At 39.2% G+C, this 24969-nt stretch overlaps 1 protein-coding gene across 1 annotated transcript; it reads right to left on the bottom strand.

The window, feature by feature from the left end:
• Positions 1-994: 994 nt before the first annotated feature.
• On the bottom strand, positions 995-20494 carry mybbp1a (MYB binding protein (P160) 1a). The gene is made up of 27 exons (XM_062433534.1): positions 20311-20494; positions 18608-18703; positions 17265-17348; positions 17116-17190; positions 16477-16584; positions 16029-16219; positions 15629-15796; positions 15279-15396; positions 14428-14711; positions 14218-14328; positions 14005-14130; positions 12914-13123; positions 12373-12481; positions 12043-12136; positions 11080-11240; positions 9914-10024; positions 9523-9696; positions 8479-8652; positions 7898-8055; positions 7571-7705; positions 6124-6205; positions 5390-5521; positions 5218-5286; positions 4354-4467; positions 3191-3292; positions 2970-3094; positions 995-1737 (listed from the first exon to the last, which is right to left on the bottom strand). Exons 1-27 carry the CDS (start codon positions 20488-20490, stop codon positions 1389-1391), a joined length of 3840 nt encoding a protein of 1279 aa, XP_062289518.1. The 5' UTR covers positions 20491-20494; the 3' UTR covers positions 995-1388.
• Between the last annotated feature and the right edge of the window lie 4475 nt (positions 20495-24969).

Below are 24969 nucleotides of genomic sequence, written 5' to 3'. Positions count from 1 at the left end.
AGATCTCTTGGAGAGGTCCACTACTAAAACAAATAGACTTGGAACGCCTAGAAAAGTAATTTTGGTCAGTAAGAAAGAAATTCTCACTTAAAGAAGTCTGACTATATTTTAAATTTGTCTTGTCAGAAAGTACCATGAAAAGAGCAAAACCAAGAGTGCACTGATTGTACTAAAAGGTATTACCTGTGTAGCCAAAGTCTGATGAATGTTATTTATTTGTGCCATTTATCACCATTATTGTGATAAAAAACTATTAAAACATGTAAATGAGCCACACTGATGCATGGGAGCAGCATCGATCTTCTCATCTAACTCTCAGCAGGGAAGTGATTACAATTTCCCAAAATGTCAAACTATTCTTTTAAACAGTTAATTTAATGAATGAATAACTACTGTGAAAAAGTTTTAGACACTTAAGATGCTTATCTTCTTCTCCATTATGCAGTACCACTAGGGAGGCATCTGATCGGTCCTAAATATATCCTGCAGCATAACAACAACTCCAAACATATATAAAGAACTATCTTCGGCAAAAACAAGAACAAGGAGTCTTGCAACAGATGGTTTGGCCCCCACTGAGCCCTGATCTCAGCATCATGGAGTCAGATTGGGATTACATGAAGAGACAGAAGCAGCTGAGAAGCTGAAATCAACAGAAGAACTTTGGCAAGTTCTCCAAAATGTTTGGAACAACCAACCTGCCAAGTACCTTGAAAAACTGGCATTATATTTAAAGCATCCTGACTTTACTTTTAGTGCCTAAACCTTTTGCACAGTTGTATGTAAAAGCCAACTATTTACACAGCTTGAGAGACAGTTTGGACTGATTCCCTCAGTATTTTAAACATCCTGACAAAAGCAGGCATTTTATCAACCTACTGTAAGATTTACAGCTTGAATGTCTCCATCAGAAAAAGTGAAAGTGAAGAGCATCATATTCACTGGGAAAACATTAAATGATCTGAAGAAGTGATACTGAAAGGCAGAGCTTGATCCTATTTATCCAACACTTAGAGCAGAGTTTTATAATCTGTCTGTTGGTCGGATAAGCTTTGACAGGAAATTTAACATTTCACACATTTCTTATTAATGTTGCATGAAGCCATTCTGAAGTGGGAGTGGAGTTGGATTTCCAGGAAGAGAAAAGAATTTATTGTTGTAGACATTTTTTTCTAATCGATAGCAGTCACATATTAGAAAAATAACCTTACTTAATTAACTTTCACCACATGTAAAGTTTTCAATACGGAAATCTCTCATGCTGAAACTTACCAAGATATCATCAATCAGCGGCCATGTAAACTGCATGGACAGTAGAAAAACTAACAGACTCTAAAAGAAAATTAACAAAAGTTTCTTTGTGTCCATTTAAATAGCAAGCGTCCACTTTACATTTGCCCACCTCCCTCTTTCTTCTGTTTGGGCTTCTGCTTCTTCTTCTTCTTAGCTGGCTTGATGTCAGACTGTGTCTTGCTCTTTTTGGCTGGGTTGGGATGTGAAGCCGCCGCACCATCGGCCGGTCGTTTCTGTTTCGTTTTCTTGTCTTTTTTCTTTTTGGCTTGTCCTTTCGCTTCCTCTGGTTTGTTTGTGGGGGTCGCGGTGTGCCCCGCAGGTTCTAAAACAGGCTTATTGCGCTTCTTCCGCTTTTTCGTCTCAGGTAGAAAACCTTTCTTCTTCTTGGGAGCTTGTTGTTGGTCGGCTTCCTTTTCAGGCTTTGTCTTTTCAACTTTGGGCTTCCTGTGAATGTGAACATCAAAACATGCAAGGTCAACATGATGGATTTGATACGCTGTCCCCCAAAAAATCCACCTTGTCATACACAGAGCCTTGTGATGAATAACACCTGAAGCTCATGTTGGTAGAGATCGATTAGAAGTTATGAACATAATAGATTAGATATCTTTATTGTCATTATACAAGTACAACAAAATTTAGTTTGTGACTCTCATACACAATGAAGTAAAAGAACAGTCAGTAAAGAATATAATACACTATTCAAACGCAACAGTAAGGTTACTGACCAGTGTACTTGTATACGTGAACTGACTAAAAACAATCTAAAAAGGAAATAATCTAAAACCACCTACATAAACAGAGCCACCGCTCAATGTGCACTGTCATTAGTAGAAAGACAATAGCAGCCTTGAAAATTAAATAAATACAGGCAATTGTAGACATAAAGACATAAGTTAAGACAAAGAAATAAGTGGTTCACATTTCCCTGGTTTCAGCAACTATCTCTACTTATTAATTATATTATTTTGTCTAAAAGTAAATAAACTTAATACTGATTTACATATTCGAAACAACACAGAAGCGATTTGCTCCCCTGAACTTCAAACCTTTAAGTTTTCAGAGCTAGTTTGTAGTGTTAAAACTCAAATATCTTTCTATATATATCTATATATCTATCTGTGAGTGTTCTTCAGCCAGTGTTGGTGTGTTACTGCTCGTGGCAAGAACAGAGGACCTAACCTAACCTGTGCTAATTATTACTGGTGTAATGACAATACACTAGTGCTGCTAATAGAGTTTTATATTAACTGTACACTGCTGCAACATAATGGGGAAATATTGACTGTGTTTACACACTTAGATTACCGGTTTATTATCAACTCTCGGCAGTAGTCGTGTTTCTTCAATGTCATGTAAACGATAAACCTGATTTATAAACCTGATTTATGTAATGAGGGTAGGGAATTGGAGAAATCTGATTTCCCCAGGTAGATCTCTCTTGCAGAAATCAGATTTCTTGGCCATGTATAAAAGTAACTGGGTTTCTAATTGTCTTTTTACAAGCAAGCATGTGCACACAGACAAAAAAGATACTCAAGAAGCAGCATCATGTATCATTACACTTAAAATAGATGAGGCATGTTTCCAAATTTATGAGGACATCTGCTTACTGACATGTTGCATGAATAGAAGGATTTACATTCACAATGTCCGAAAAACAGACGATAACTCACATGACTCCAAAGTGTTTCATCACGGCCCAGTAGGTGTCTTCTAGCTTCCCAGTCTTCTTGAAGGTGAAGACGCTGGTCAATGATTGCAGAACCGTCTGAAGGGGCTCCAGGTCTACAGTCAGTTTCTACACAGTGCAGAAAGCAAGAAGAAGAGACTGAGCACCTCAATCGAGACCATGTCAACAGTTTCCCCCTCACACTGACACTCACAGACCACCTACCTGCAGGTGGACGATCTTCACTAGGAACTGACAGAGCTCCAAGATTTTGAACACTTTCTCCTTCACCATTTTGCTCTCAGTTTGACCAACAGCCTGAAGACACTGCGAGAAGGGGACAAAGAAGTCATTGTCAAATGATGATCCACCTCTGATTTGATAGCTTGATCAAGCATTTACTGTAGAACTGATGAATACTATACTGGTTGTGAAGAGTTTCTTACTGGTTTCTCTTTTGGGCCACAGCTGACCATTAAGGCCACCTAACTACACTTCAGATGAGGGCAACTAACTGGCTTAGCAGTGTTTTTTGTGGGGATTCACTGATCCACTTGACTGATATTGCTGCCATAACCATTTAAAGACCAATAACATCAGATGTGAGTGATTCACATTAAATATTTTTTTCTGCTATGTTAGTGCAGTAAGCTAACAAAAAAAACCCATAGAAAGCAGCCCTGTGTTAAAACAATGCAAGGGACTGTGTTGGTGGATGCGTGTTGCTTGAGGTACTGGCGAGACAATGAACTAGTTGGAGCTACAGTTTAATGCACTCAAAAGAACAGTATAATACAGCTTTCAGGTTACATTAAGTAATCCAAAAGCAATGTGTGCACGCACATACAGTACCAGTCAAAAGTTTGGACAATTTTTTCCATTCACATCAATGAGAAAGTGTGTCTAAACTTTTGACTGGTACTGTATGTAATAAATACGTGAGCCTGATTAAACTGCTGCTGCTGAAGAAGCTGTGAGAGTGAAGCAAAACAGTAAAGCTGCAGCTAAACAATGAGCCAACCATTATTATTTACACTCATACAGTCATTAATTAATTCAGGATTCACACTGCAGCCATGACGCAACACCCCCTGACATTTCCATAGTTTTTAAATACTTTCAATAATATCCAAACGTGTTTTAATATGTTCATGTTATTTTACTGAAGTTGTACAGTGTCGTTTCCACCACAGGTGGAAACTGAAAACCATCTTGTTCAATAAATTTGTGCCACAAGTTGCATAAAACTGTTGAGTTTTTGTACCATTTGGTAAAATTCCGATATTACTCAAACAACTGATGGAATTTTTTGATTTCCTGGGTTTAGATGCATCTCATGCTCAGTGGTGACATTGTGATGAAACACAGGGCTGTCTGTGTTGACTTACCTTTGCCAGCTGACCTGCAACCTTCACAAAGAGCTCCGTCCACAGATCGCCGCTCAACAGCTGCTGAACCTCCCTGCTCTGCATCGCCCGCAACACCAACACACACGCTTGACCCTGTGCCCACAAAACAACGTCCATCAACAGAAATTCTACTGTACACAAACTTCACAGTATAAAGAGCTGAAAATAAAAAAAATATCTAGAATAGGAGTGAAAGAATAGCTGAGATCAAGGAAACCTTATTGTCACATGCAGTAAAAACAACTAGTGAAATTTTCAAAAGCTTGTCGCACCAACTTTGCTGATGAAAACAATTTGACCTATTGATACACAATAAGTGTAAAAAGAAAATAAATGATAAAAGAAAATATACAAATTATTTGACAGCATATAACTGCCATTTCGCGAAATACATTAATATAAACAGCTAAAAGTCCTTCCCCGGAGAGGAGGAGGAGAGACTCGATACAACTCATCTGCTGTGCTTTACCGAGATTTATTGATACTATCAGTTGATTTAAGCTAATCACAGACATACAATGAAGTGATCCCACATTTAAACCATGTACAAAAAGCCAAAAAAGCCTGAACTAACTAAATGATTAACTTAAAAGTTTATTGTGTGCTTTTCACCAGAGATGGATTTAAATGCTGCAGAAAGTCATCTGTGTTGTTTAATTTTCTCTTATAATTCTTTGATGTTTGAGTTAAGAGTTTTTTCTGTGTTTTTCTGGTTATTTGTATACTGAATCAGTTGGCAAATAAAATTAACTTTTGGTATATTTCCTTTTCCTTTTTCTTCTCTTGTTTGCCAGAAATTTGGCTACATAACTGCTCCTGAAGCTAAAGTTCCAAAATCTTTACCTGCTGGTGTTCTCTGACCCCAGATGTGATGTGCTGCACAGCTGCATCCAACAGGTTGACACACAAAACCTGGAAAAAAACAATAGCTGTGTTAAAAATTGCCAACAGAGGGGATGTTAACCTCTGGCTTCATGTTGATGTGAACCAACATCAGATGTGTAAGAGTACTCACAGGGAATCTGTTGAACAAGTCGGTGAACATCTGAGCAGTCATAGGGCTCTTTCTCCGGCTCATGAAGGAGCTCAGAGCATTTCGGAAGAGTGTGGAGACCCGATCCACATCCACGTTCCCCATGAACTTCAACTGCAGAAACAAACACACACCATGAGAGAGAAAACAACATCAGAGATGTATTCTATGTTCTGTGATTACAGGTGTGAATATGTTTTACTGTTTAAGTGTGATCGAAGGGAAGTCTTTTTCACAGAAGACATTTTGACATTTCACAGAACACAGGTGTAAATAATAAACAAATTAACTGATTAACACAAGTTTCTGTTTCTAACCAATTGTTGCAGCTCTTGAACAGAGTAACCCAGTAAAAACACCAGACCACAGCTGGAACTGATTCAGTGCAAAGCTGGACATAATATGGGAAATGCAATGGTAACAATTGTGTACCATGTGAATAATTAATTAGATGTCCATCTGTCTCATGACCAACTTTAAGATCTATAAGTACAAGGTGTAATTTTTTTAGAGAAATGTCTATTTAAGTGCTGTTTCAGCCACAATGAGCTTCACATACTCGCCTCATTAGGCTACTAACTGATCGGTTCTTGTGATCACAACCAGAACGTCCAAAAATCTAAACACAACTCCCACTGCGAGGAGGTTAAGAGAGGAGAAATCAAACGGCGGATGAACACAGAAGTGACAGATGAATCAGTGTGTGGTAAACATACGTCGATTGCTGCGGCTGTCGGCTCCTCTTTAGTCTCAGCAGGAGGAGCTCCTCGGAGCACTTTCACCACGTACAGAGAGGCACTGCAAGGACATTTCAGCATGAGGAAAAGGTTTTGGCCAACTCACAACAGACTCAAATTAAATGTAGGGTCGAGCTTGACATATTCATTACTGACCTAGGGGAGTCAGTGTGGCTGTCTCAGAATAACAGAAAGCAACAAGAAAGCAAGTGCATCTCGAGTATGAACCGGGTGTTTCTAATAGCGTACTGGCCCAAATATAAATCATGCAAAAACATTTTCAAGGAGGCTCAAAGTCAGATTCAGAAAATCCTCTTAACTGCTAACACACATCAACCTGTCAATGAGTAGAGCAGGTGTGTTATATAAGGTAGTATTTATTCACAAGAAATTCACTAAAGAGTAAAAAGAAATTCTGTTGTCAGAAATCAACAGATGAAAAGAAATTTAGCGGATCCGACAGAAAAAAACCAAAACAGTTAAATGCCAAAAAATTCCCTGCTAAAAGAAAGTGTCTTTTCAGTTAAATAGGTGCAGATCAAATGGATGTAACAGTCAGGGAGATGGACGACAGAATAAATTGATGTTACTCTGTCAGGCGTTATAAAAGAGGACATTTATTCAAGCAGCAAACAGCAGCCTGCTGAAACACTGTGAGGCAACTGCCGCGATGTGAGTATTTTTCTAACAGCTACTAAATAGTGTAAGATGTCGTGCCAAAAACCAGAAAACGCTGCTGCCAAATCCCTCAGCATTTACCAAATAACATATACTAATCAAATATATTTCTCATTTTCAGTGCTCCTGGGTTTAGATTATTTAATCTGGCTCCTCCTTTCTGTCTCTGTTCATACTTCACAACATCACGAATCCATGCAATATTTCACTGGCTTAAAGAATACAGATGCATTTATACTTTTTCTTTAGCTCTAAATAAACTATTATTTAAAATACTTTAAATCTTGTGTGATCCCTTCTCCTTGTATAGCTCACAAATTCTGGGCTGTGACATTTATATCAGTATTTTCTCCTGTATTTTCTCCTTCTGTATATGTAACCTGCCTGTGTGCTCACTTACAAGCATGCATATTTCATTTGACAAAATAAAAAATCTTAGGTTTCGCTTGGCAGCTTTTTCTGAGCTTTCAACTGCATCTCACAGTCATATATTTAACAGTTTTAATTCCTCATAATCCCGGTTTGCATGTTCTAGTAATGAAATCGTCAGTCATGTTATGTGTAATGTCCTCTATTTGCTTTGTATTAATTTGAATTGTATTTTCTGTCTGTGTATGAGATCCATTTCCCCCACATGATTAACAAAGCTCATCTACTCCTCGTTACTTCTACATTCACATCTAATGTGGAGTGTGAGACTTTGACATCGTTTTCTCTTCAGATCAGTCGTTAAGCATAAAAGTTCTACCTGAAGTAATAGAGGCAAACGGAGGAGTCGGACAGTTTCTGGGTTTTAGTCATCAGTTTGTCCAGCAGGTCATGGAGCTCCCCCTGTCTGTCACCAGCAGTCCTGCAGTAGACCTTGGACCTACAGAGCTGGTTCCTGCAAAAATCACACAAGCACAACATCATGTATTCACTCAAAGTAAAAAAAAACAACCAAAAACTTGATGTCTGTTAGGTGAATAAAACCACTCAAACCAAACACACAATCATGCTTATTAGCCGACATGTCAACCACAAAAAGAAACACTAATACAGTAAATCATGATGGTCCACGTCTCAGGTGTGTTACCTGAAGATATCTGCAGCTCTGCGGAGGAAGTCCTGCTCCTGTTGGTGGCTGTCGGAGCTCATTCCTTTGTCGATAATGCTGAGCAGAGGCTCCACCAAACCCAACACAAGAGGACTGCCCGCCTGCCGGGCCACGAACACTTCGATCAGGTCCAACACCTACAGTGTATGGAAAAGCCAAACAAAGGAGAGAGACAGCTTTAGAGTTTTTTTCATGGTTTTAATGTAGGTAAACTAGCACTTTCCCCCTGAGTGTCTGCTTCTAGTCTAAGATTATTGTATTTATTGTATGACTGTATTCAGTTTACCTCCTTTTTATTTTACTATTTTAATCTCTTATTTTTACAAAAGGCTTTCTAGGGACGTGTGGTGCAAATAAGTATCTGCTTTAAACACTGTGATACTTGCATTGGACAGCTGTGTCATGTATACTGTATCTGTTCCTATTAAATAAAACAATAATTATAAGATAAACACGTCCTGGATCTTAATACTGGACACAAATGAAAGTGTTCTCATCTGACTCCGGGTAAAATGTGTGAGACTATGTCCTTATAAGACCACAGTCTGAGGACGAGGTACCTTGATCTTAAAGTCTCGAACCAGCATCTTTTCTTTCTGTATTTTGGTCTTTTCGTCCTTTTTGGCCTGGGCCTTTTTCTTCTGTTCTGAGAACAGCGCTGCCAGGCTCTTATCCAGCTCCATCATGGCTTCATCATCCATATCTTCATCACTGCTGCCGTCCTCCTCTGCAGCCTGAACATACAGAACAATGGAGGACAAGCATTTATCTCAAGGTAACACTGTAAAGATATTAATCAAGCTAAATTCATGACATGCTGGCCTGAAGAAACATTAAATATAGGCTGAGGACTTGAAGACTAAGAGGTAAGCGAGAACTAGATGTGAAAAAATTTATTATTAATGTATTTTAAAAAACTAAAAATAGCAACCAATATCAGTATACTAACTGATGTTTAACAAGTACAATGTTCAACATGTTCTCCAAAATAATTTAATATGTTAACATGAAAACATTTAATAATTAGAATTAAACATAAGGTACAGCTGTGGCTGAGGGAATTGTCAATGATTTTCAGGTATTAAGTCGAAAAACAAAGTATTGGTAAGAAACTCTTTTATATGATGATGGTGCTATATTAAAAGTTAGTTATCATAATTCATCTTTATGGGGACATGAAAGTCTGCACCACATCTCATTGTAATCAATCTAATGGTTGTTGAGATATTTCACTCAAAATCATTATGAATTCCCACCCCATGGTAGCACGAGAGGAAAAGTCTTTGGGGTTCATTGTATGGGTATCATACATTTCTATACAAAATTTCATCTTAATCCATTCAATAGTTGTTAAGATATTTCTGTCTGAACCAAAGTGGTGGACATACATTGCCATCCTTTGAGCCCCATATGCAAAGTTATTTTAACAAAATCTTGTTTGTTTCAGTTTACAGAGCCAAAGGTGGATTTAGCTGGTACAGTTCTTTGTTCACACTTGCCCAAAAGGCCAAATGAATATATGTTAATGAATGCAGGTTTAAACGATCATTAATTTAAAACACTAGACACTGAGACCAGGAGGGGCTGAAAACCTGAACACCCACCAAAGCGTTCTGCTGATGCAGGACCTTCATCAGCTCCAGACGGAAGTTTTGGTCCACCTCTCCTTCCTCGTCTAGTTCATCATCATCATCATCATCCTCCTCCTCCTCCTCCGCCTCCATTGCTTCACCATCTGCATCTTCATCCTCATCATCTGATTCGTCTGACTTGTCAACCTGACAAAACCATAAACACGTTATGAAGATATCAGTGAAGTGTTCATTTTTTAAAACAAAAACAAAAAAACAATCAACTGTAGCATAAAGACATGTATGTTTAATATATTCAGTAAATAAAAGGAAAACCAGAAGTGTCAAATGTTACAAGATATTGATTAAGATATTGATAAGTCGATAAGATGATGTTACTGATGAGATGATAAAAAGGACTAACCTCCATGTCTTCGTCATCTTCATCTTCCTCTGATTTCTTCTGGGTTTTGTCAATCTCGTCAGTGACGACCACAGCAGAATCCTCTTCATCATCCTTTTCTGAGTCCAGGACCTGCACAAAGTCATTAAAATCCCTTATAAAGCTAGTCGTGCAATACTAATGACTGAAGTAACTTTGAAAATCTTTAAAGATTAATTATTTACTAAAGTTGACAGAACACTGTCGGAGCAGTTTGCAGACAAGATAATGATTCATCCACTGAGTAGCTCTTGCTAAGAAGTACACAGCCCAGCTATCTTAGGAAACAACTAAATCTTTTTTAAAGGCTAAACACAATATTTGTGAACTGTTTTAAAGATCAGAAAACACCAAGACAGCTTAGTGTTGTTTTTGTGTTTTTTTGGTTAAACTTCTTTAACTATGATTCGGTGTAGCTTGTTTATCTGATATTAAACCCAGCATTTTGGGGTATTATTGTTGGGGTATTATTGTTCAGTATTGTTCAGTATCATTTTTGCAGACTGTCACCATGGCCTCCCTTAATCTGCTAAGTCAGGTTTTTTTTTGCACATTCCTGCCTGTTTTCTGTCACATCTCCTGTCACTCCCACTTGCCCTGCATGTGTTTGCCCATGCTGATTACCTGCTGCCAAACACAGCTTTGATTCAAGTAATTAAGTGTTTTGCTTTTAACTGTTTTGATCCTGATTCTTGCTTTGTTGTCCACATACATGTGACAGATACCTCAAATTTTAATCACAATTAGAAGGGAGACTGGTTTCAATGTTTAAACAAAGTCCCACCAGGTCAATCCAACCAAATGTAATGTAAATGTAATCAAACCAAGATGTATGTGTTTTATTGTCTTATGCTTGTTATCAGCTGACTCAAATTCTTTATTTAGGACAAGAAAACCTTTTCCATGACAACTGAGCAAACTCACTCTACTGATAAAGGCCACAAGAAAAAAACAACAACTTTGTAATAACAGTTGTTTGTCAAACTTTAAAATGTATAATTTGAGCCAATCTGTTATCATATAATGATGATTACAGGTCTACAGATCAAACTTACACACTAGACATTGTAAAAACTGATTCACGGATGGTGTCAAAATCTACCTCTTTACCATTTTGACAACGACTGATCTTTATGTACGTTACTTACGTCTAGGATGGCGGTGAGGGCTGCTGCAGTAACATGGGGGCAGATGGAAGAGAAGACGGTCCTGCAGACCTGTCTGATATGTCGACTTGGCTGGGACAGAAGGGACAACAAGATGTCCACCATCACCTCCACCCACTCAGGCTCCTCCTCCTGCTCTGTGGCTTCACCAGGAGAAACGCACATTCATATTAAAGCTGTATGATTTGATTTTGTTGGCTGCTTGGATTCACCAGAACACACTGTAAACACAACATACAGTTATTGTGGTGAATGTATTAGCAAATAGTTGTCAATTCACACTCCTTTTAGCTCTGTTTTGGTCTCCACCAACTTTAGGGGTAGAATATTTGGCTCCTGAGCTTTGGAAATACCCCACTCTGTTCACCAGCTAGTTGCAAACTTTGTCAGTCTGTCACTTGGTAGCGTACAGTGTGTTCATCAGAGCTTTTACTGAAACAGCTGCCTGGTGCGTCTGCAGAAAACACTAAGAGAGCACTAAAAGTCAAGTTATGGGCTGTAAAAAAACTATGAACTGAGAGAAACTGAAACAATCCATTCAATCCAGCTCCATTTGCTGATTGAAGACAGTCTGTTTTTTCCATTACATTTTTGCTGCTTAGTTGTTTTTTTTTTGGGGTTTTACACTGTACAGTTGTGTTGAAAGGTTTTATATCATGAGCAACAATAAAAGGTTCAAATTAAATCTATGCCAAAACATTTGTAAAGTGGTGAGAAAGATCAGAATGACAATGTTGATTTTAGATTTCCAGTTTGGACCAGTCACTTCCTGTGTGGTGGAGGATAAATAAATAAATACAGCAGGCCAGCAGTGACTGAACTAAAATGGAAAAAAGGTCTGTCACATCTCAGTTTGTGGTGACACTTTTTGTGATTTAGATGAGTAAACATAAATCCTGTAGCTTGTGGCTTTAATGGAATAGTTCAACATTTATTAAATTTCACCTTGTTTCTTCTTTTTCTTCTTGGCCTTCTTCTCCTGGGCTTTGTCCATACAGCTCTGCAGGTCCTTCAAGACGTCGACCAGCTCTTCAGGAGCCTTCAACCACAAACACATTTACGACAGTGTTCAGAACAGAGGCGATTATCCTCCTCTTTCTAACAAGGCTCTCTCTTAATCAGCTCATTTCTGTACAATGTTTTGTTTCCAATGGTTTTTGTTTGTTTTTGTTAACAGTATTCTTTAAGAAAACAACAATAACATCAATACTATAATAATGCAATAACAAGAGTAACACTGTATTATCGCTCTGGAGTTGAGATAGTATACCGTACCTTGAAGAGATGCATGCCGACCAACAGGAAGAGCTGCTGGAAAGCGCTCCACTCTGCACTTTGGCCTTTCTTTGCTTTCTTCTTCAAGCTCTCCACTGACTCGAGCATGCTGGGGGAAACACATGTAGAGTCAGAGCTGTAAAACATGTTCATACCTTGTTTCACACCTGCTCTGCACCTACAGAGGTGCTTCTCATTGAACAGATACACTGGTGTCGCAGGGGCGTGTAAAAAAGTATGCTCATCAACACCTATAATGTTGTACAATTTATATAATGCATCCTGAACTTGTTAAAGCCGTGAGAAAACAGAAATATAAGAATTACTTTTGTGAGTTCAGTGTTATTATAATAAAAAAAATACAGCAAAATGAAAACAAGATATAACTAATAATAATTATTGAAAATGATCCTTTAATGGATAAAAAACCCCCCAAAAAACTACATTCATAAAGAGGCTGTAAAAAAAGAAGAGCAACATTTAATCTACATCCTTTCATCCTGATCCTGTCTTGGACATGGATCACAGATACTTGTCATACCTGTCCCAGGCCTGTCTTTGCTCAGCGCTGAAGGACTGGCTGCTCTGGACGTGTTTTGGCTGGCTGAGCAGGACTTGGGAGTACTGGACCAGGTGGTAGATCCACATGGTGCCATCGGCTGTTACACCCAGCGCACGCTTTTGATTGACAGCTTCCGCCCCCTCGGCCGAGTCCTCGATAAGAGGCAGGTGGTGCATGGACATGAGGAGCCTGGATGATGGACAAACAGAAGTCAGTCATAAGACACCTGAACAGCTTTTGGTGAAAACAGTGATGTCAGATTTGTGTTCTCTTCTGGTTTGTTTTATCTTTAGATGTGAACACACTTGGTTTCCTGATTTAAACTGATGGTATCAGTTGCAGATTATCGTTAGACTTTTGAACTGTTAAATCAGTCAAACTCTGTCTCTTTGCACAATGACTAATTAATGAGCAGCAGCCACCAGTGATTAAAGCAACTGGTCACCCTAAAGTTTTGGGTTTGTGGGGAATTATGTTTGCTAAAGGGAGCTGAAAAACAGAAAAGTTAAATAAACAAAGACATAATATTTTTGTTTGTTAAAAAATGTACCGTCCTCATCTGGACATCTGGAGTGAATCACAGAACAAACGTCAATGTGACTTTGAATTACTACTGAAACAGAACCCAGAAGTTCATGTTTCAAAACATATTTCCATTGAAAATAGACGGAAAGTGGCTCTATTGCCTGCATTCACATAGTCTCCAAGTTTAACTTCCAAATCCTTTTCAGTAAGCTCTGATATATCTGATTTAGTGCTTAATATGCAGCACCTGAAAATCTATCAAATAGGGATGCCTCACATCAGCCAAAGTCTACTGTGTCCATTGATTAACTGTCTTGAGTTGTTTTATGATGTAAACACTTTTAAATCAGAAACATGGGAATCTTTCACATCTATCTCATATGACAAGAAAGCAGCATAAGTCAGACAGAGGTCACTGAGTTGTTCCTAGTTTACACTGCTTTGCTAATTTCACAGACTGACAGGAATAAACAACTCTGGCTGTAATCAGTGGCTGATATTGACCAGGCAGCTGTCTGCGATCAGTAGAAAAGATTACAGCTCACCCAAAGAAAGAATTGACAAGCACTCCTCTGGTTTTATCATCCAGTGGGACGGAAAGTTTCCCCGCTGTCTCTGGGATGTCTTTAGTCGGCTTCTTGGTGCTGAAGAAAGCGTGGAAAAAGACGAACCTGGAAAAGACAACACAACAACAGCTGATGGTTTCTCCTCATCAAACACTGAGCAGTTTACATAGCTTAACTAAATGGGGGTCTGACCTGGCCACATCCATGATGAGGTCCTCCTGCTTCTTCACCTGGTGGTTGTCAATGATTGAGGAGAGCCGAGAAATAATCCACTTCCTCAGGCGGAATATGGAGTTCTCCTTTCTGAGGAGGGAAAGTCGACAGTCAATAGAATCCTCCATTTCGGGATCAGGACTGACAGGTAAACATGTTTCTAAACATACAACAGGTGTATACACTCACTGAGCTTCCTGATTGTCTTTCTGCTTGCGTGTGCTGAAGTCCAGGAGCTTGTTCAGCTGAGGCTGCAGGAACATGGTCTTCAGCCACTCCACGTAGCTCTGCAGAGCTGCTGGCTGGAGGTGCTGCACCACCTTCCAAACAGATGGCACCACAGGATAACCCTGGTTGGTCAGTGAAGAGAAGGCCACCATCACTGCCAGCTGTTTGTCAGAGTCTTGACAGTTCTGCAAGAAGTCTGACACATAGACGTCCATCTCTGGGGCCAGCTTGAAGCGGTCTGGTTTCTGAGAGAAAAAGAATGGGCGAGACCTAAATCAGTCTGCTTTTAATGAATAAATCTAACCACTGGAATTAGTGGTTAGAGGTTGAATTTGAGGCAAAAAAAAGACATAAAAGAAGAACATGTTTTCACATACTTCCAGAGGTATCAAGTCACATAAAGCTACAGTGCAAACTGCTAGACTGGCCATTGGGAGCAATTTGGGTTTCAGTGTCTTGCTCAAAGACTCTTCATTAAGTGGACAGGAGAAGCCAGGGATCTAGCCAACTGATTCACAACTGGTAACCAAACAAACCTTTCTGCGTGAAAAAACTGGCGTGTTCTTTAAAGAATCACTTTTTGTTTCCTGACTTTCCATGAAATGCAGCCACATCCAATGTGCATTAGGGGGGCGTCACTGGATTTGGATATCAAAAGTTTCTTAATGTTTTCTGGAGAAATCAAAGTCACTATCTGGTGTTTTTCCCAACAATTATTTTTCATTTTTCCCGCCACCTGCAAATAACATCAACTCTGTTGTTGTTTGATGTAAACTGTTATTAATGACAGTCGACTAAGCAGGGCCACTAACCTGAGCAGACACCACGTGTTCCCCGTAGTGCATCATCACCTCTCCAGACAAAACCTCCTTCAGCTGGTCTATAGACAGGAGAGGCAGGGCGCTACCCAGCAGACGGAAGCTCAGGTAGCTGCACACAAAGAGGACGACACCAAAGAAACACATTTACTCAAACTAGGACTGAACAATATGACAAATAAACAGATGGGTGAATAATTAAAGGAAAAAGATAAACAAATGAATGGAGCTAATGCAGATGCTTCCATACAGAGCAGAACACCTATGGGAGATTTTAGGATTAATATTTCTAAGCCTCTTGTTTCTTTTCCTCTCAGGAGGCCTTTCTCTCTGCGAGGACTCACTGAGTTGGTCCCGGCTGCTCCTTAAACATGCTGTCAACGATGGCTTTATTCCAGAAGAGCTGGAAGCTGTCTTCCCTCAGAGAGAGCTTTAATAGGTCCAGGACCACTGCTGGGAGAACGCACTCTCTTTTCACCGAGCGGGCCGCCATCTTCAACACCTCTGTCAGCCTGCCAGAAAACATCACATGCTCTTTAGCTGTTCCACACAGAAGCTGCCAATTAGCAGATGCAGGAAAAGAAACTGGAAACAACTGATGTGTGGATTTGCCAATTAGAGAAAGACTGATAACATCTATATTTGAGAGTTTTAAAACTGATATATTGGCAGATGATGAAGTCACATAAAGCCATACAAAGCCGGACCTAAAAGGAAAACCCAATAAGTCAGTTATAGACTTACTTGGGGATGTTGTCAGCATTGATGATGGTTGAGGAGCCCAGCAGCTTCTTGAGTTTCTTGGGTTTGAGGGTTTGTGGGAAGCGCTGCAGTGCTACCAGCAGCAGCTGCAGCTGCTCTGGAGTACTGAAGGCTGATGCCAGGTCAGTCTGCAGAGCGCCCAGCAGAACCTCCTCAAAAACCTCCTCTGGAATCTGATGGACGGACCAGCGTCATACACGTTAGTTTGAGGTGATCTTATCAGCGATCATTTCTTTCCAAGGGTGATATTATCAACCAATCACGCTCTTACTCATTAAGAAATATAAAAGTCTGGTTGAAATAAAATCATTTATAATTTCGGATTTAAGTGAACGATAAAACCAGAAATATTTGTGTATGGTTATAGCTATAACGGTTATAGTGACATAGTCCCTGTATAATTAGAGGTACAACGGAGCAGCTATGTCACCTCATTTAGGATATCCATCATGGTCTTAGTGGGCAGGTCCTTCAGGTGTTGTCTGTGCTCGCTGAGGCTCTGGAGGAGCTGCACACATCCCAGCACCACCTGTGGCTCCTGCAGAGACACAACACCACATTACACTGCAGTTCACACACACATTAACCTGTTTCATACATTATAAATTGTGTGATATTAGACAGGGGGTGTATTAATTTGCTTGGAGAAATGAGTTGCTGTGCCCCTGAAGCCCAATCAAGGTGTTTATTTGTAAATCACAAAAGTCTCAACTGGCTAAGGAGCTTCATTGAATATTTGGGGAGGCGGAATTGCTTCATATCTACAGCACTACATATAGTAAGGTGGTAGGTGTGTAAGACTTTAAGAAATTATAATGAGCATTTTTCACTATTTTCAAACATTTCATAGATAAAACCCAGTAATCAATTAATCCTAATAATTTTTCTGATGAAGCAAAATTTTTAGTTTTGTTTTACTTAAACTGGACTTCAAATGTAACCCATTGTATTTTTTTTAAAGCTGAGCTGGAAAAATGAGATCACTTCACAGCACAGTATACAGCATGTGACCTCCGAAAAACCTCCGAACCTATCCTTTAAAATGCTGAGTCATGGTGAAAATACCTACTTTAGAGAGGCGGCCGGACTGATGAAGAGCGAGGACGCCAAACAAATTCCCAAACATAGCATTTCTGACAAGTTTCTGAAAGACAAGAGAAGATTCTCAGATCTCATTCATGAAGCGTTTGGAGCTGTCAGACAAAACATCAAACGCACCTTTTTCACTTTCTGCAAATTGTGTTTTTCTTTGATTCTGTCGAGTATATCCTGCAGAGAGACATCTTCAAAGGCACTCAAGATCTGAAAAAAAAAACAAAACAAAAAAACGACTCATGTCATGTTAAATCCAAAATGTTCATCATTTCATGCTTCGACTCAGACAAAACATAATTTTACTAATTAAAACTAAATTACTTAAGGAATTGTCCAACCAGTATGTGTAATAAGTCAAATGACAATATCTGAAATATCTTAAAAAGGTATTATTACTAGATAATTATGTTTGTAGCTGCTGGTATTCATTGCTCATCTTGTTCAAACAGCAGACACAAATGTCATATCTCTTTTGTTTCATTCAAAGTGTAATATGGCTCTCATGCTATGTTGGATGGATGGGAATATGGGAATGATTAAAAAGATTCCCGATTGTTACTGCGTGTTAAAGAAATTACATTACAGCCATTAAAATTAAGTTTAATGACACTGAATGAGAGACTTTGGCTGATGTGAGGCGTCCAAATTTGCTTGGTTTTCAGGCACTTTCGTATTATTAAGTGCCATGTCCAAGTCAAAATGTGCTGAACCTTTTTGATTTCAGTAACTCTGATATGACATGAACGCTCACTTTCCCCTGATGAAAAAAAGTCCCCCACATGTAGGCCTGCCCCCTGTAAAATCACATCTTGTTCATTACACTTCAAACTATTCTTTTAAAGAGTTAGCCACCCACGTATACGAGAGGTGTCTCACTGCTTTTAAACGAGGGTTGTGTTTCTCAATCTGCCACTAAATGTAAAAACAGAGCTGCACACTGTTTAATAGTGATTCATATTATATGCTTAATTGAACAAAATAACAATAATCACAGCAGACAGTAGGACCACTTACACTGTTTCATCACAGTCTCAGATTTAATCCATCCACGCAAATGTAATACCAAAAGTCGCCCAGCAGATGTCGCCATTTGACTATGATATATTTCTACACATTTTCAGTAAATTTGCTTCCTATTTATTCAGCGTTTTCAGTATTTCCCCCATGGAAGAGCCACTTAAGCATATATTTATATTCGGATATTTTTTGCTGTTATAATCACAAGCTATACGTTTTAACATTATTTAAATTCATGCAACAGTTAATCCACAGTATATGTACAGATCAAGTATATTATGAAACGGGTTATAGGTGTATATACTTGACATTTTTATAATTTTGTATGATACAATGCAATAATACGTTTGTTGGTTACGACAATGGATTGAGCCGTCCTAAATTTATCAACCCTCAAACCTGAAATGTAATCATAGCTAGTCAACTTGTTTTGAGTCTTGTCCACTCACCTGTCCCAGGGCCAGGCTGAATCCAGGTCTTGCCGCCTCTCGTGTGTGAGCCAGTCCATCCACCAGCCTTTTAAAGGTGTATTCCAACTCATCTGCCTGCAGTAAACAGAGCAATGGAGACAAAGTACCACAATATTACACACAGCTGCACATTGCTGGAGGAGAGTCTCTTTTCTTTTGGTCACACTGTTTGTTGTGACATAAAATTTCAATAAGGGGACACATTTCAGATAGTTTAGAGATTTTCAAACTTCCCTTGCAATTCTCTGTTTGGGTTAATTGAGCAATGTATCAGTTGGTCTATGCTGTTACTGTTATGCATTGAATATATTGTAAAATATCCATAAAGTATGTCACTTTGACGAGGGTTGTCAGTTTACTCAATGATAGAACAGGGTGGGAACCACTGTTATAGTTAATTAATGTGAGTATTTCTGTAATTCTCTGGTCTTCTTTAAAACAGCAAACATTTAGAATTTAAACCTGAACAGTCTTTGGGTAAAGTAAATAAACTTTTAGAGCTGTGCTATTGTATATTGTGACAGATATAAAATCCACAACCAGTGAACCATATTAAGAAATCCCAAAAACTGTCACAGTTAGTCTTTCCAGTGCTCTTTATCTTAAAGTTTTGCATAAAATAACATATGATAAACTTATGCTACACTTTTAGAGTCTTTAACTAATAGTTAACCAGATGACCAGAAAGTCAGTGTGTAGGTGTATTTGTCTCCTTGTCATCATGTGTCAGGCATCCACCTAAAAGTGATTTCCTCTTTAAACTTCTCAGACAGTTTTTGACTCTTGACTTTTCCACAATAATTTGAGACACATTTAAAAAAAAAAAAAAACCCACACACATTCATGAGGCAGAACGTCTTTTTTAAAAATGATTTCCAACTTATTATCATCATCTCAGGATTCATTTTTCTACCTATGTCCAGCAACTACAACAGTGAAATGCTGCTTACGTACTAATCAGTAGTTAGTATCAGTATTAGTAGTGCCAGTCACACCAAACATGTGCTATTTAAAAAATAATTTATTTGCTTTTCCTACCTCTTTGAGGCCATTACAACATAAAACATGTTAGAGACTCATTTGGTTCATGTAGAGGAGGAAAAAAATGAAACTCAACTTTAAAAAATGTATCCAGCAGGATCTCTTTTGTCAGCAGTGATTTGTGTTGTTCTTCGTTTATACACTAGCACAACCTGTATCTAGAAACCATAACGCAATCTGATGGTCTTTTTGTGCATTACATACCTCATACAAGTGGTAAAGGTTGCCCAAAAAGTTTGGGTTAAATAGATTTTGTTTTGACCAGATATGACACAAAGTGATCTCTATCAAACGGTTGAGCAGACCTACAAAGGGTTAATAATGTACTGTATTAAACATATTTAATATATCAGTCACTATGTCCAATTATCAGCAAAACAACTACCTTTACTTGTGCTACTTTAAGTGTATTTACTGCCTTTTTCTTTTTGTTTGTGTGTATTTACGTATGATTGTTAATTTAGGAATTTTTTGTTAGATGGTTGTTTTGGTTTAACGTCATTAATTATTTATAGCTGATACAACTTCTGTACTTTAAAAAGACCTGAAACCTTCTTCCAGTTCTGATTTAATTCAACATTTCAGTTTTTAAACGTGTCTGAATCTCAATCTCTCAGTTAGTGAGTCTGACTCTGTCTCACCTGGTTGTTGGTTTTCAGGTACTGAATGAGGCTTTCTACCGCCTTCAGCCGGACCTCCTGATCCGGTTTGGCAAAGTCCCAGAAGAAGTCGAGGAAGACCCGGTTCTGCTGCAGGATCCCGGCCGGACGGACCGGCTGGGCTGTTTTCACTGAAAGCTCCTCCACCATCTCTACAGACATCTGCTCACAGTAACACCACCACTGTCCATGCTGCAGGAAAACGTGCCTCTGTGCGCACACACTGTTTCCGGGTCAGCGCTCATCTGCGCTTCACCGCCACCTGCTGGTGGGAAGAGTGAACTGGGGCCTTCAGGAAACTGAAGCTCGGTCAAACCCTTCACCCATGTATGTGTTAATAGAGCTCTTATAATACATCCAGACCTCACCAGACTTCACTCGAAAAATTACTTATAATCCTACAGCAATGGGCTATAAAATGACAATATATACTGTATATTTTTTTTAATCAACAAAAAAAACAACCTACAAAGCAGTATACATTATGGGTACATATAATAAAGAAGAGTAAATGTAAATACTACAACTAATGATGATAATGATGATAATAATAATAATAATAATAATAATAATAATAATAATATACTATGTAAATATTTACTTTTGATCACTATTTTCACTTTTGTTGTGATGTTGTGAGTTATGATAAATAAAATAATAGCCTAATATATCTTCACACATATACTTTTTAATTAACAAAAAACAACAACAACAACAACAAACAAACGTATATGTATATAACCTACAAAACAATATACATTATGGGTAAACATTAATATAAAGAAGAGTAAATGTAAATGCAGATGCTACTACTACTACTAATAATAATGTATACATTTTTACTTTGGATCACTATTTTCACGTTTGAGGTATTATAAATAAGATATTTTAATAAGATATTCCTTTATTAGAAATGTACATTATTGCAGCAAGTCAGTGGATAAAAATAGGAAGAGCATCAATAAAAATAATAAAGAACAATAAATGGTAAGTAAGTACAAAAGCAATAAAAACAATGGTAAATAATGTAGTAAAAATGTATATAGTAAAAAAAAAAAAGTAAAATTATGTACAAGAGTAATGTTGGTGTTGAATAATAATATACCTGAATGTGATATTGTAATTTCACAGATATGCACGGTGGAACTGAAAGTAAAGTATACCTGAAATACTGATATTGCACTGTAGTGTACATAAAAAAAGTGCAGTTTGTCAAATTGTCCAGGTTGGGGATGCTTGTTGTTTACTGGGAGCAGTGCTGATCGTACAGTTTAACAGCTGCAGGGAGCAAGAACCTGTGACATCGCTCCTTCACACACTTTCGGCGAAAGTCTGTTACTGAGGATCTCTCCAGTGCGGTCAGAGTGTCCCTTATGGGGTGGGAGTCGTTATTCATCAGTCATCATTCTCCTTTCTCTCACCACCTCCACTAGGTCGAGGTTGAGGTCGAAATAATGTCCTATAGGTAAAATAATGCGGATTTGTTCATTATAATCTACAAAGGCAGATGGGCAGAGGTTGGTTTTTGTCCGTCTACAATGTAAAGGTGCTAAATTGATGATTTAATGTGAATATAATATGAGCATTTTGACCAGATTTGTTGAGTGTAAAGCACTTACATTCACTGAGCCTCCCCTGAAATTGTTTGGAGGCCCCTTGGGGACACCTGCCTCCCACTTTGAAAACCTCTGCTATAACATCTCTCACAAAGAGCCCATCACCTGTCTTCTTGGTTTTCCTTCCATTATGCAACACTTACTTCATCACTTCCTCTTTCTGCTCCTCGTCTTTATATTTGATTAACAAGCTGCGCATCAATGACACCAGACTGACTTTTATCATTTATTTCTTTGAACCTCAAAATTTAAACTCTTCTCAACAACCATCTTCACACTACCCTACCCTTTTTCTCTTCCATCCAAACTACTACTTACACAATGACTTGTATAATGACTTATTTATTTTTCTGTACTTTCATTTACATCCATATCCTTTACTCCCACCCTCATCATCACAATTCCCTGACATCCTTAAAACTGTCAGATTTGTTTATGCAAAAATACACTGATGTTCACTTCCCCAAAACCACGTGCCAGCTTGCAGGTTATCCAGGTTATAATGCAAAACATAAAATATTAAGTATGTGAGTATAGGGTGTATGAATGTCAGTGTAAGAGGGGGCAAAATGAAGAACAAGGTGATAGTAAAATGTTAAAAATGTGTTAGAGATAAAGCAAGTTTTCACATAGTATACACATACATATAATGTATGTAAATTAAGGGATACTTAAAATGTTTCCTCAATTATTTCAAACACACATTTTATATTATGTAAAATAGAGCAGAGGAAACAGCTCCTTAATGACAGACTGTGTTTCTCTCCACGGATGTGGCGGGCCAGCTGGATGTCTTTGGGCATAATGGTGACCCTCTTGGCGTGGATGGCGCACAGATTGGTGCGCTCAAACAGGCCGACCAGGTAAGCCTCGCTGGCCTCCTGCAGAGCCATGACAGCAAAGCTGTGGAAGCGTTTTTTCCCTTGCGCACCTGCGCAGTCCTGAGAAAAAATAGTCAACGCCCACCCACACGGTGTATAAATACCTGTGTTAACATACAATTGGCTCCCAAAAATAGGCTTTTCTTTTAGCCACAAAGAACCAGTGGGGGCCCCAGCTCAGAGGGCCCCCAACCGGCAGGTTAGGAAGAGCTGGCTCGCTTTTTGTGGGGTACATGTGAGTAACTACAGCTGCGTGAGCAGAGACAGTACCGGTAGGTTGTTTGTTCGGTAGGGTGTTGCTCGTTAGGAGAAGATGTTTTTGTTTTATTTCAAAACAATCTGCCCTATTAGCGGCAGCGTTAACTGCAGTAGCAGCGTCAATGGCAACATTAAGAACATTAATACACATTTCCCCCCCATCATGTCAGCTTCTCCGGAGGCTCAGAGGGAGGGTTGGCCCAGCCGCAGCCTGAGCGGCCAACCTTTGGGCCGACCTTCGGGCCCTTCCGTGGAGCCTGCCGACCAGCCGAGGAGGGTGGGAAGGAATGCCAGCCTGGTGTGGATGAGGAAGCCGGGAGGTGAGGTGCCGTTCCCGCAGCTGCAGGGGGTTGCTTCCGGCTCCGGCGCTGCTCGTGTCGTACCGGCTGTGACGATTGGGACGACGCTCATCGTAGCGCTGCTGGTGCGCAGGCTGCTGGCCACAGTTCACATGGCGCCAGATGGCCTCGGCTTCTTCAGAAGAAAACGAGGTCCGAACAACCCGTCCGGGTGAATCAGAGCCTCGAGGAGCTCTCTTTTCGACGCCTCGGGGATAGGAGTCTGGTCCAGCCACAGGAGACGGTGCTGCATAGTTGCCCAGGCAGCCTGCCGGGTCATGCAGACGGCGGAACAGGCACAAAGTGTGAGGGGAGCGCTGGCCGCGTTGCTCAGCTCTGTTGCCAGTTCCGGAGGCATCGCAGGATCTGCTGCTATCTTCAGAACGCTGGGAACCAGCAGGGCGGTGTTGTTTGTTGCAGCAGAGGCTTGAAAAGCACACTGGTGGATCTGGTCTGCCTGTTGTGCAATATATTGGTCCTTGGACGATGTCAGCAAAGCAGGGCAATATACATACTCAGCTATAAGTCTGTGAGTCTCCAGTGTCTGCTCACCTGTAGATCATCTGGTTTCAGGCTCATTGAACTAGTTGACCTCTTCTTTACCCGCAAGGAACAGTGCTGCACCATGATAGTAATTACATATGAATAACATCAGACACCTTACGTTGCAAACTTGGTACAAAATATTTTACTAATACAGGAAATATACATCACATTATTTCCCTCAAAATAACATGTAGACTATGTACCGTTACTATTGTAGTCTATGTGCTCTTTTCCCTTTCCCACCAACATAGGATGATGTAAACACTTGAAAGCAGTGAACAAACACCAGATACACAGAGCACCTGCATAGCACAGCAAGAATTTCGTTGTGCAATAGTACAATGACAATAAAGTCTTCTAAGTTCTAAGTTATGCAGCTTACATCAGCTAATGTTTGGTTGTACGTTAGCACACTGCTAACGTTAGCTGCCGTGTTAACATGCAGAGTCAGACAGCTGTAGTAACAACTATGCTGCTACTTTACAGCTAACATCACAATAACAGCAAATCTTGACAGACTAGACAGCGAGCCGAATGTCCAGACAGGTAACATTACTGTTTATGTGAAGCACAGCAGAGCTGATATTACTCACCTGTCCGCTTTCACTCTCCGGTCCATCTGACCTTCTCCTCTCTGGATGTTTCTGGGCCATTCTCTCCTTCTCCACTTGTCCGTACCTCTTTTCTCTGTGCAGTTCAATAACCAATAAAATAAAATAAAATACACAAATCATAAAACAGAAACAAAAATTACATCCTAATGTGATCGTATAGTGTATATTGTTATTTCACAAACATAAATAAAAATCCCACATAATCCAATATGTGACATAAAATTGATTTTAAGAACACTTAACATTTACCATGAGGTAAGTATAAAAATACACTGAATGAATGTGAGCCTTTTAGCTGAACAAGTGGCAGCTCACACAGACAAATTATACCATAAAACGTCATGAAAAGTAACAACAAAATGCACAACATTTTACCTGCAACACAGCA

This window comes from Scomber scombrus, chromosome 14 (genome assembly GCF_963691925.1).
Source record: "Scomber scombrus chromosome 14, fScoSco1.1, whole genome shotgun sequence".
Lineage (NCBI taxonomy): Eukaryota > Metazoa > Chordata > Actinopteri > Scombriformes > Scombridae > Scomber > Scomber scombrus.
This window is presented reverse-complemented; position numbering and strand designations above follow the sequence as displayed.